At 59.8% G+C, this 12,814-nt stretch overlaps 1 protein-coding gene across 3 annotated transcripts in view; it reads right to left on the reverse strand.

The window, feature by feature from the left end:
* HSPG2 (heparan sulfate proteoglycan 2) overlaps positions 1–12,814 on the reverse strand; it is a 97,413-nt gene that overhangs the window by 50,878 nt on the left and 33,721 nt on the right. For 2 of the 3 annotated variants that reach the window (XM_027605161.1, XM_027605145.1), the window contains exons 3-14: positions 12,732–12,776; positions 6,769–6,878; positions 6,607–6,665; positions 6,166–6,326; positions 5,021–5,071; positions 4,489–4,617; positions 3,976–4,230; positions 3,762–3,881; positions 1,883–2,014; positions 1,591–1,735; positions 1,345–1,496; positions 1,103–1,249 (exon numbers count right to left, since the gene is read on the reverse strand). In XM_027605161.1, the coding sequence (XP_027460962.1) occupies positions 1,103–1,249; positions 1,345–1,496; positions 1,591–1,735; positions 1,883–2,014; positions 3,762–3,881; positions 3,976–4,230; positions 4,489–4,617; positions 5,021–5,071; positions 6,166–6,326; positions 6,607–6,665; positions 6,769–6,878; positions 12,732–12,776 (1,506 nt within the window). The remainder of the gene's footprint in view (positions 1–1,102; positions 1,250–1,344; positions 1,497–1,590; positions 1,736–1,882; positions 2,015–3,761; positions 3,882–3,975; positions 4,231–4,488; positions 4,618–5,020; positions 5,072–6,165; positions 6,327–6,606; positions 6,666–6,768; positions 6,879–12,731; positions 12,777–12,814) is intronic. The other variant, XM_027605152.1, reaches the window with a different exon arrangement.

The raw sequence follows: 12,814 nt of genomic DNA on the forward strand, positions 1-12,814 counted from the left end.
TCCTTCCCTCGCAGGGATGTTTTCGGGTCCCCCACATCCTAATCACTATCCATGCACAGGCCACCTGCTCAGCCTGGAAGCCCGCCCACCCTGACCACTCTGACTCCGATCAGACAGGCCTGGGGTCCAGCTCTAAACACCCACTCAACAGCTGTGTCACCCTAGGGAAGGAAGCCCCACAGCCTCTCAGAGGACCTTAGGGTCCTCATGCGAAAAGAGTAAAAACAGCCCTGACCCTGCAAGGACGACTGGCTGTCCGATGACTGTGTGTCAGGCCACAGCACCAGCCGAGTGCTTACTGTGGAGGCAGCTAAGTTCCCTCCTGGCATTGAATCCCTTGTGATGCAGAAACTGAGACAGGGTGCAGCTTGATGTGGGGCAGCAAATGGGGGCTGGGGCTTGAACCCAGGTCCATGTGATGTCTGGGCCCGTGCGGTTCTGCCCCTCAGAGCCAGAGACAACGGAGTCCAGCTGCCTGCCTTTAGGTTTGGGAAAACAGGTCTGGAGAGGCCAAGGGTCACACCGACAGTAACGGGTGTAGCTGGAGGTCAGCCCCAGGCTGAGAAGATGCCAAAGCCTGGCTCTGGGGACACTGGCACCTCTGAGTCTCTCAGGATGAGGATGTTGCAGATGATAACAAGGACATCAGGGAGTATGTACTGGGCACTTAGCATGGACTGAGCACTGTTCTGAGTGGTTTATATATGTTAACCCGTTAAGTCCTTCCAACAATGTGGGGGGTAATTCTTATTTTATCTCCATTTTGTAGAGGAGGAAATGGAGACATAAGACAGCCACTTGACCAAGGGCATAGGCAGTAAGGGAGCATCAGGATTTACACAAGGGATCTGGCTCCAGAGCCCATCCTCTTCATAACCCAAGCAGGCAGACATCAAGTGTGGACTTGGCTTTTCCTGAAATACCTGTTTCCCCTGAAGTGCTGTTCTCACAGGGCTCAGCCTTTCTTCAGCACCCTGTGCCCGTCCTTGAACCCGGCCCCATTCGCCCACCCATGCTGCTCTCCCCTCTGCCGTCTCTCTAGGCCCACGGGAGCCTGGCGCGCCACCCCACTCCCCGCCCACCTGTCTGCCCACCAACACACCCTTGAAGTCATCGGGCCGGTCAAAGCGCAGCCGGATCTGGTCTCGGAAGCGGCGGCTGCTCTGGCACACGCTGGTGACCCCAAAACAGAAGCAGGGCAGGCAGGAGGCGCTGTGTTCCAGGTAGAAGTGCCCATCGGGGCAGGGCCCTGCCGGGTGGCACAAGAGCGGGCTGCAGCCAGTCACCAGCAGGCAGCCCTGGCTCTCCCACCGCGCCCAGGGCCCACCTGCCCACCGGCCGTACCTCGCTTCGGAATGAGCTCCAGAACACCGTCAGGAATGCCAAACACCATGCCCCGGGCATTCATGGCCTCACAGGTGTAGGCCCCCTGGTCTGCCTCCTTCACATCACGGATGGTCAGCGTGCCACGGCCTCCTTCGCTGGTCACTGTCACCCTGGCGGGCCCCGAGACAGAGGTGGGGTCAGGCCAGGGCCACCAGCCCAGCGTCCCCCATATTCCCAGGCCCTTCCCTGGGCTCAGAACCGTACCTGGGATGAGAGGGGATGTGGCCCCAGTTAAGCCTCCAGTTGATGATGGGGGTGGGGACGCCAATGGCCACGCAGGTGAAGGTCACTGTCTGGCCCCGGGAAGCCTGGAGGGACTCCTGGGGAGGAGTCACCACCTGGGGGGGCACTGGGGAGACCACAGTGGGGGTGAGGGGTGTGAGGGCAAAGGGATGGGTCGGGGAGGAGAGCAGGGCTGAGACTGGACGGGGCCACGGGAACCCACCCCGGGACCCAGGGCCCACGGCTTGCGCCCCCAACCCCGGCCCCTGCTCACTGCAGCCAAATTCATCACTGCGGTCGGGACAGTCACTCTCCTCGTCACAGTGGAAGCTGGCCGGGATACATGTGTTTGTGGAGACACAGCGGAACTGCGTGGGCCCACACACGTCCTCGGGGCGCTTGGCAGCTGGGGGACAGAGCCAGGCGGTGTGGGCAGCAGGTACTGCCCTCGGGGAGGGTCACCCCCACTCCCTACCTACACCCAACAGTCGACCCTGCCCACCTTCCCCTGGTGTCCCCAAGGTCACTCTCTCTTCTCACCCATGTGACACACAGCTGCCCTGAGGAGACCCACACACCGTTGCCACAACGCTGCCAGCTCTCACCAGCCGGCCATCAAATGGCCATCACGTTACCCTGCCCCCACCATTCGCGGCACCTGCACTCCCCAAAACAGAGATATACTGGCACATCACAGTCACTCAGTTCCTTCCACACTCAGCCAGCCTCAGAAGCCCAAAGCGCTCCGTTGAAGGCACAGGCAAAGTGACTGGGATCCCTAGACGCCAGGTAGTGCCTGGTGCAAGGTTCTCTAGCAGAAAGGCCTTGCGAGGGACCTGCCACAGCCCAAACTTTGCTGACTGGCCCAGGCGTGCCACCTGGGGACTGGCCAGCAGCCTAGGGTTGGCCTGGCACCAGGGCTGGGCCCCCAGCTGGGCATCTCTAGTAGATGGTGACCAACGTTCTTCCTCGGGGAGACTGACTTTGAGACAGACACACGGACAGGGACAGAGAAGGCAGAGTGGTGTAGGAGAGACCACAGGGAAGGAAGTGAGGGGAGGCCAGGCAGCCCTCTACTGACCAGCTTGGGGCCTCTGTCCCAATACTCTAGGAGTTCCCAAGGCCACTCAGCTTTCACATTCTCGGTGCTGTGCTCTGCCAAAAAGGACTCGTGGTCTCCTTCCATTTTTTTCCCCAGCTGAGAAGGGCTTTTCAACAAAAGCCCGCAATTACTTCTCCTTCCCAAGGGGCTGTCTCGTCAGGCAAGCTTAGAGCCACAGGAAGGCTATCATAAAACTCTGTCAGTTTGTGGCACGCTGCTGCTTCTCTCTGGCACAGATGTGCGGCAGGGAAGGTGGAGGAAGGCAGGGAGGAACTGGACCGGCGGACAGAAGGAATGTCAACATGCACCCAGGCACGTGACCCGGGATCACAGAGAAGTGGGTTGAAGATTATCCTCCATCTTAGACTAACAATCCCCAGGCTTCACCCACAGGGCAGGACACTCTAGATGCTACCCAATAGGGTGTCTGACTCTCTAGCCTCACCCGTTTAACTGTCAGGACGTGCTTAACATTGACTGGAGGGATGGATGATGTCAGCTGGGTGGATGGGGTGGATAGATGGCTAGGAGAAAGGAAGGATGTTAGGTTGATGGGTGGACAGATGGATGAAGAGCTGTGTGGACAGACAGCGGATGGACCGAGAGTTGGGTGAATGGATGGGTGGATGCACGGATGAACCAATGGACGACGGAAAGGGGAGATGATGAAGAGCTGGGCAGACGGATGTCCAAAAAACTCAGAAGGGGAAGGTTTTGACTGCCACATTCGCCAAGAGTCACGTCGTTAGGGGACACCGGGCTATCAAGGCCTCTTGGCCACTTGTCTGACCTTTACCCAAGCATAAATAACGCAGAGAAGATCTATGGTAACAAAGTACAGAAGAGAAACAAGGAGACGTTAGCCACAGGCAGTCTGGCCACACGGATTCCTGCAAAGTTCAGCTCAGAGCTAAGAGCCCTCACCACCGGGGGCAGAGAGAGAGGAACCTTCAGGTCTGTCCCCAGTGCCCTGATGCTCGGCCAGGGAGAGCAGACGGTCGTACGGGCAGGGCTGGGGCAGGGGGGCTGGGCCGGGGCGGGGCACACTCACGGCAGTCGGCCTCATCGGTGCGGTCCTCACAGTCAAAGTCCCCATCACAGTGCCACAGCTTGAGGGCGCAGTGCCCGTTCCCACAGGGGAACTCATTGGGCTCACAGGGTGGGGTGGGGCCTGGGAGACCGGGCCAGGTTCACCCAGAGGCTCTCCCCTGGCCACACCCCTGTGCCCCCCAGCCCTCCCCCACCTCCACCCTGCCGGTCCTCACCGCAGTCCAGCTCGTCGCTGCCATCCTTGCAGTCCTCCTGCCCGTCACAGATGTAGTCTTTGGGGATGCAGTGCCCGCTGTGGCAGGTGGCCTCGTGAGGCCCACAGGGCAGAGGCCGGCCTGGGCTGGGGACCAGAAGCTGGGGAGTGGGCATGCCTGGGAGCTGCTGTGGGGTGGTCACCTCCGGCTGGGGCGCTAAGGGTCGTGTCTCCACCAGAGCGGGGGGTATGGAGCTGAGCTCTGGGACCGGCTCCTCTGTGGACAGAGCCCTCCTGGTGTTGGCACAGGGTGGCGGTGTGTGGCTCCTCACCCCTCGCCCCCACGCTCTGCTGGCCCTCCCTGTACCTCCCTACCACACAGGCTGCCCCCGCCCTTCCCGTATCCCTGCCCACCTCCCTCAGGGCCCCCTGCCGGCACCAAACCCTCACAGCTCCCAGTGGACTTGGGGGCCCAGGTGTGCCCTGGCCCTGCCTGGTGTTTGCAGGCGACTTGTGGCCCTGGATGGCCCCTCACCACAATTGAGCTCATCAGACATGTCCCTGCAGTCAGGCCTCCGGTCACAGCGATACTCCAGGGCTATGCACTCGTTGTGGCTGTGGCAGGCAAACTCGGCCTCGGTGCAGACTCTCGCGACCTGGGGCACTGCGGGGGCAGGAGGGGGTCAGAGGGGCAGGGGCGGGGGGGCGGGGTGGAGTGTGTGGGCGGCACAGGCACTGCGTGGCTCGGAGCAGGCTTTGGTGCCCTGTGTCTGGCTACTTGGTTTCTGGCGGATTTCAGCTCGGCAGAGGAACACGGGGCATGGGCCGTGTGGCAGTGGCCTCACCCACCCCTTCCGGAAACCCCACACACAGTTAACAAGCCACACGCATGCAACCACCACGTCACACACATGCAGGCCGCAAGCTGGCCCAGGGAGGACAAGGGGAAAGGCAGAAGGGGCGGCTTGTGGGCTCTGCCCAGCCATCTCGCCCTCATCCTTCCTTCCCATCCGTCCAGAAACTCGTCCAGGTACCCGGCTGGGCCTAGGTCTGGCTTACACTCTCACCTGGTGTCACCGCGGCCGCCACAGCGGCCAGAGGGGGCGGGGGTGTCTGTGCTGGAAAGGAAGGTGTGATCAGCAACGGCCCCTCTGGGGCTTGGGAGCCGTGGGCTGCAGGGCTGAGCCAGGCCCATCCCACCATCCCTAGCCAGGGAGGCTCTCTGAAAAGTGGGGAGAAGAGGGCAGGGCACCCAGCAGTCTTCAGATCTGGGGCTGGGGAATGCCACAAGAGCACCTTGATCTTTAGGTGCATTCACTGGGGTTTTACGTGCAGTATGAGAGAGGTGAGGGTTTCACTGTTTTTTTTTTTCTAACTGGGCTACACCACAGTAGGGTGAGAGTATGTTCAGTGCTGGGGTCCCCTGACTCAGGGATGGTGATATGTGGGAGATTTCCCGGGGGAGAGACAGGGATGGAGTTGGAGCCGAGAAGCAGAGCCTGTGGGGAATGAATGGGGTCTGCCTGGCCTTGGAGTCAAAGCAGGAGATGGGGTGCCGCGCAAAGAAACCCGGGCTGACCGAGAGCGAAGGCCACCCCTTTGTGTTTGATAGCTGTGTGACTGGAGGCCGGTTTCGTGACCTCTCTGAGCCTCAGTTTCTCATCTTCTCATCTCCTCTCATCAAGACTGGTACAGACATGGGCTTCGGTGTCAGTTCTGGCTGCCTATGTGAATTGGGACAAGCCACGTGTCTTGGGCTTCAGTCCCCCAATCTCTAAAACAGGAGGAATAGCTACCTCATAGGAATGATGAAGGCTGAATGGGAGGCTGGATATAAGGGCCTGACAGAGTGCCAAGCATACAGTCAGCATTCAATAAACATTTGTTGGTTATTATTAAATGCAAAAGTGTTTGGATCTGAAAGTACTATATGCAGAAGGGAATTATCACCTACTGTCAGCGTGTAGAGGTCTAGAGACGGGGGAAGAGCAGAAATTGGGTCTAATTGGACACATGTTCAAGGTGACAGATTATACTCAAGCCAAGACAGGGCTGCATAGAGATTGATGGAGCAGACTCATGGGGTAGTGAGCTCCCTGTCCCTAGTGGTGTACAGGCCCCACGCTAGAAGAGCCCATGGTGGGGGAACTGGAAGGGGACCCACATGAGTCTGAGAAATGAGGAAGTGCCCCAGGTCCCAGGATGGGCTTACCTGTACCCAGGCGACGGAACTGGAAGCCCTGGGGAGAGGTGATGTAGGAGGCAACGGAACCGCTAGAAATGACCGTGCTCAGCACCTCCTGAATCTGAGCCCCGTCCGCATTCCCTTCTGAGCCCACGTCCAGCTCCACAAAGACCCACCCGTCCAGCTCCCTAGGGATGGGGCAGGGGGGCAGGGGAGCAGGGTGAGGTCGATGCCTGCAGCCTCAGCTCCTCCCTCGGCCCCCTGCCTGAAGCTCAGGCCTGATCTCCTCTTTCCCTGTTCCTGGACAGCCCGGACCCGAGCGGGGCAATTTAAGGTCTAAACTGTCTCCCCAAATTTCTGAACTTCCACCAACAGAGATCCACTCCATTTGGGTTCTCTTACTTCCCCTCCTTGTCACCCCCCTCCCCCCCACCTGTCCCTCACCGGCCCCCAGGGGACCCTTCTCACTTGATGAACACCACACTGACAACCTGGTCTCCAGGAATCTTCAAGTACTCTGACTCGAGCTGGTGAGCAACACAGCACAGTCAGCCTCCAGATACCTTCACCTCATCCCAGTCCCGCCCCCCATACTCGGGGAGCTCCCGAGCCCCTTCCCCTTCACCTCACCGTGTCTACCACCGCCTCGGACACCTTCCGGAACTCCTCGGAGCCTGCATCCTCCAGCTGAGGGCTGTAGTGGATGGAGCGGGTGAAGTTTACCAGGGCCCGGAAATAAACTGCAGAGAGGAGTGGGGTGTTAACACGAGGGGCCCGGCCTGGTAGGCGGTGGCCTCAGGCAGCTGGGCCAGTGGGAGGAAATTCAGGGATGATCTCTAGCGGCCTCCCGCCCAGGCTGACACCTGTGTGTGCCCACAGCCATGCCCAGCACTGCCCGTATGAGCACTGGTCGCAGTGGCCCTGGCAGGCCTGCCCAGGGTCAAAGCCGAGCCCCCCACCCTCCAGTGAAGGGCTTCAACCATCAGGGACGTAGCCTGATCCAGAAGCTAAGCGATGGTGCAGAAGAGGCACCCCCCCCCCAACACACACAGTGGCACAGAGGAAGTTGGACAAGAAGAGCTGGCTTCCAGAAGATGCTGGTACAGGGATCAGCACGAGTGACCAAGACATGCTTCCCCACTCTTCCCTGGCTGGTTCTAGTTATCCCTCAGAGCTCGGCTCAGCCATCACCTGCTCCAAGAAGACCACCTGACCTGCCCTCCTCCCTCAACCCTGGCTGGGTTAGAGACCCCTCCTCTGGATCCCCCAGCCCCCGGGGTCCCCCCATCAGAGCAGCTTCCACTCTGCACTGCATAGATCCTGCCCAGTTACACACGGACTGTAGGGTATCATGGTGAAAACCATGGCTTCTGAGGTCAGCCACACCGCAGGCACTGACTTCACTTCTCTGAGCTTCTGTTTCCACCTCAATCTAAGGAGGATATTAATTACATTGACCACACTGGGAGCTGGAAGGAATAAACGACATCATGCTTGCACGCACCATCTCCCCAAGCACTTAGATGCGGCACCCGGCACAGAGCAAGTGCTAGAAATCAGGAGCTGGTGTTCCCTTTCTCTCCCGCCGGATGGCGAACCTGAAGAGGAGAGCAACCCCGGATCTCATTCACCCCTGCATCCCCAGAGCCAGTGTAGTGCTTGGCACATGGCTGGTGCCCAAGAAGTGATGGCTGAATAAATTCATAGCAGACTGGTGGGGGCATACACATATGACTGCTTCCTAAGCACCTACTACATACGTGTGATATGTATCATGTTTTGTGGTGGTGGTTGTTTTTTTATTTTTTTTAAAGATTTTATTTATTTATATGACAGGGAGAGACACAGAGAGGGAACACAAGCAGGGGGAGTGGGAGAGGGAGAAGCAGGCTTCCCGCGGAGCAGGGAGCAGGACGTGGGGCTCGATCCCAGGACCCCGACTCCCTGCGGAGCAGAGAGCCCAATGCAGGGCTCGATCCCAGGACCCCGAGATCATGACCTGAGCCGAAGGCAGACGCTTAACCGACTGAGCCACCCAGGCGCCCCAGTATAATGTTTTATACACAGTAAACATAATGTTCATGAGCTCATGTAGCAGTTAAAAACACGAGTTAATATGAGCTGCGAATGAGTCACACACATACATACACACGGTGCTTAGAAGAGAGCCCGGCATGTGGTAGATGCTGAATCAGTCTGCCTCATGTGCTTACAGTACACATAGACTAGCGTGTGCACGCGTGCACACACACACACGCGCACATACACACAGTTTCTTGAGCCCCTACTATGTACAAGATTTTTCAGGCATTAAATCTTATAACGTTCATGAATTTAGGTGTTAATTATAAATGCCAAGTTAATGAGTTATAAGTGTTTAAATATGTACAAGTGCTTAGGGCAGACCCTGGCACATAGTAGGTGCCAGATAACGTGAGCTCTTCCTATACAAGAGGCCGTGTAGTTTAATAAAAAAGCTTAGCTGCTGGAGCAAAATGGCCACTTACAGCCCTGTGACCTCGTGAAACACACTTACCCACCGACGATGTGCCTCGATGCCCTCACGTGTGTAGTGGGGGTAATAGTAGTGCCTACCCCAGAGGGTTCTTGTAAGGGTTAAGTTCAGAAACGTAAAGTACTTAGAACAGCGCCGGGTGCATACTAGGGGCTGCCTGGGTTAGCTGTAATCATCGTCTCTGGTTTTTACAACAAACCAGAGGGATGGATTTGGTTTTACTACCTCTCATCTGAGAGAGGCATTTATTCCTTTAACAAATCTATATTGAGGGCCTACTATGTGCTTGGTGGTGTTCTCAGGGCAGAGGGTCCGGCCGTCAATTCCACAAATGACCATTCCCGTCCCCACAGAGATCACTTTCTAGTGGGAGGAAAAAGGAAACAAGAGCAAGAAATATATGGCCTCTGGGGAAAGAACCAGGGCTGGGGGAGAGGGTGTGCTAGGGTAGGGGTAGGTTGCTATATTCCCAGGGTGGCCAGGGAAGGACCCTCCTCAAAGGGGATCCTTGAAGGGAGAGAGTGAGCCATGGAGAAGAATCTGGGAGAAGGGCATTCCGGGCAGTGGGAAGAGCAGCTGCAAAGTCCCGGAGGAGGAAGTGGGCTCAGAGAGGTGACCAGTGACAGGGCGAGGCTGGTAGGACAGGGAGTGGTATCAGCTGGGCCCGACTACAAGGCCCGTCCCCCTGCCGCTTCGCTCAGTCAGGCCCACAGGGGCACACGCCCCCGAGCAAGGAACCCCTCCATCTGGGGCCTGGGCTAAGCAAGCCCTGGGGTGTTGGGATGGGGCAGGAGTGGACTTCTACACGGAGAGAGAGTGCTTGTGACAGTGTCGCTGTCGGCTCTGAAACGCAGGGACCGCACTGGGCTGGGCTCCCGGGGGCCGGGTGGGTGGCGCTCTGCGGGCCGGAGCGTGGAGGCCATGAGCTCGGCCACAGAGGCCCCTTGTGAGCAGGCACAGAGGCCCATTGAGAGTCCCCCACCCCAGCCCCTGGCCTCAGCCCCATGGCCCAGCGCGGGCGAGGAGGCCGGGCCTCTGCCCAGGAATGTGCCCCCTCCGGGGGGAGGGGGCCGGGGCTCCACAAAGCCCCTTTTTCCTAGGCCCTGGGAAGGGTTCGGACCCTCCAGGCTGAGCCCACCCCTGCCTCCTCCCAGACCAGGGGTAGGTCAGGGCAAGTTCCTAGACCAGGGGTAGGTCAGGGCGAGTAACCTCCCTCTTCCACCCTGACCTGCCTCCCTGCGGCCAGTACCTGAGGGTTGGGGCAGAAGGTAAAGCCCTGTCTGTTCCAGAAACCAGCCCCCAGAGCTGAGGGTGTTGTAAGAGAGTGAAGCTACCTGGAGTGGGTATGCTCTCTGGGTGCCTACCCTGGCCAGCGCTCTCCCTCCTGGCCCTCATCTTGACCCTATCCAGACAGCTCACTTGGAGCCAAAGGCTGGAGGGGCAGGAGGCCGGGAGCTGCTTGCACTCAGGTGGGGGTGGGAAACATGCTCGTGACCACCCCCCGCCCCAAAGCAGACTATCCCACCAACTCCCTGCTGCAGAACTCCTCCACCACACACTCAGACCCTGGAGCCCCAACCCCGGGAGCCCCTGGGTCCCTTGGGTGGGCCCAGCAACAGCCAGTCCTGAGGTGGGTACAAGTTGCCTGCAGCCTCTAGGGCCTTGTTCCCCAAGGGGTTGCTGCACTCATCCTTGCCCAAGCAGCGCCGGGGGTGGGGGAACACCAGGGGCCCCTGCCCACTGTGTTTAGATGGGGCCTAGCTATGTCCTGGGCAGGGGCCGGCCAGCCCCCAGACCCCAAAAGAAAGTGCCTTGGAGCCTTGTGTGTGACTAAGTAGAGGCTGAGGAGGAAGGGGAGAGGGAGAAAGGACAAGGCAGGGAGAGGGGGGAGAGGGAACGGGGAGGGAGGCAGAGAGAGCCCCCAGGCCGCCTGGCCTCACTTACTGGGAGGACACTCCTCACCAGCCACAGGGGGGCAGCCCGCGGCCTGCAGAGTAGAGCCGCAGAGAGAGCGGCCGGGACGGACAGCAAGTGAGGGGGGCAGAGGGAGCGATGGAGATGTGAGGAGACAGAAACAGACAGACAGGAGGAAATGACCGAGGCACAGAGAGAAAGCGGGAGAAGATGAGAGCAAGGTGCGAGACACAGGAGGAAGGGAGAGAGAGAAAGAGAGAGACGGAGAAAGACACAGAAGGACACAGAAGGATGACCCACAGATGAGACAAAAGGAGAGAGACGGCCCAAGGCAGGGGAGGAGGCGAGGAGGAGGACAGAGACAGGTGTCAGAGCAGGCCAGACACACGAGAGATGGGAAGAAACTGGGTGAGGGGGGGTGGGTGGGGGTCCCAGAGACGGGGAGTCAGAGCCAGGAGCTGTCTGCCAGGTTGGGGTACCGGCACACAAAAGGTGGGGGTCGTGGGACCGGGCAGGGGCAGAGGCTGCGGGAGCCACAGCCCTGCCTGAGGGGAGGGCGGCATCATTTCAGGGGCTAGGATCCAGGGTGTGGGGCTGGGCCAGAGCCCGGGCCAGAGCCCAGGCCAGGGGCATGGCCAGCGTGGCCCCATCTTGGTCAGGATGGCCCCTGCTTCCCAGCGCGGGGTGGGCACTGCTCTCGGGCACGGAGACCCTGGGAATGAGAGACACACTTGCTGCCTCCAGGCCTCAGACTCAGCCCGGCTGCCTGGACCTGCCCCAAGGGCAGCGGGCCGGTGCCAGGGCCAGGCCTGGAGGGTCTGAGGCCCTGTGTCTTCCCACGGATAGGCCCCACTCACAAGCACAGGCCTCTGCCCTGCTAGCAGGCCCTGCCCGGCTGCTGCTCCCCATTCCCCGCCCCTTCCCCCACCTCTGACCTCTCCTGCCCTCACAGCTGCATTTCACGGGGAGGTGGGCTGGCAAGGGCCCCTGATAGAGGGCAGAGCTGCCGTGGTTGATAGCCCCGGGGGGAGGGGCCACAGACATTTCCAAATGGACAGCAGGGACAAGACCAGGGCCTCAGCAGACAGGCCTGGCTTAGCAAGAGGCAGCTCCCAGGTATCCCGCAGCCCTGGAAAGACCTACATGGGGAAAAGCTTCAGGCAGGGTCTGAGTCCCAGGGGCTGGAGGTCACAGTCAGGACCGGGACACGTAGGGGCCAACCCTCCTATCTGCACTTGCCCAGGCAGGACACCGCCCTCCGGCACGCGGATGCCCCCGACGCACCAGTCAAAGGGAGGTGACCCCATCCCTGGAGAGGCGCAGGCCCACCACGGTGGGAGGCACTGAATGCAGTGTGGCCGCCCAGTCGTCTGCCTGAGCTGAGCTCCACCCTTGGCCCTGACCACAGAGTGCTCAGTGCTGGCTTCCAGAGGAGGCAGCAGGAACCATACAGAGCTGCTGGGCTTTGTTACCCGGTAGTTCCGTCTCTACCCAGAATCCTGGGGTGGGAAGAAGCAGGGACTCTGAGGCCCAGTGCTGGCCTGGCCCCAGCTCCACTGTGCACGGAGTGCTGGCAGCGTGAGTAGCTGATGGAGGCCTGATTCTCTTCTCTCCACAAAGCCCAGCCCTCGTCTCCAACCCAGGAACCCTTGGCTTCCCAGCAGGTGACCCAAACTAAATGCAGGGTCCCTCCCGGGTCCAGGGTGAGGCTACTTCCACCCCCCTGTCCCACTCCGTTGGCCTGCCCAAATGTCCTATGCCAGAGAGCACCTCTACCTGGCCACCCCTGCCTGGGGTCCCCGGCTCTGCACCCCCGAGAAGGGATCTAGGGAAGGACTCCACAGTGGAGCTGGGAGATGAGAATTCTGCTTTGAATGCTGAGTGTCTGGCTTTCAGTACTTATTACAAGTGGGCACTTCCTGCCTGCGGCCCTAAGCCTCGTCCCTGGGGCACAGACAGCCAGAGTCCGGCCATCCCCTACCTTGCAGGGACCTGCCAATCAGGCCACATGACTGTCACTCGGCAAGCATGAGACCACCCACACAGCAGGCCCACGGAGCCCTTGAGGCCCTCAGCCCCCGAAATGGGACTTCTGCGGTGGGGAAAACCTGCCCTGGGGCTTCTGCAAGGGGGCAGGAGGGGACCTATGCTCTCAGCAACTTACCCATCTGAAAGTCCCCGCTGCCCAGGTCCCCGCTCCCCAGGCCATCTGCAAGCAGAAGAGAGATGTATTGTTGCGTATTTGTT

The sequence above is a fragment of the Zalophus californianus genome, chromosome 4 (genome assembly GCF_009762305.2).
Source record: "Zalophus californianus isolate mZalCal1 chromosome 4, mZalCal1.pri.v2, whole genome shotgun sequence".
NCBI classification, from domain to species: Eukaryota; Metazoa; Chordata; class Mammalia; order Carnivora; family Otariidae; genus Zalophus; species Zalophus californianus.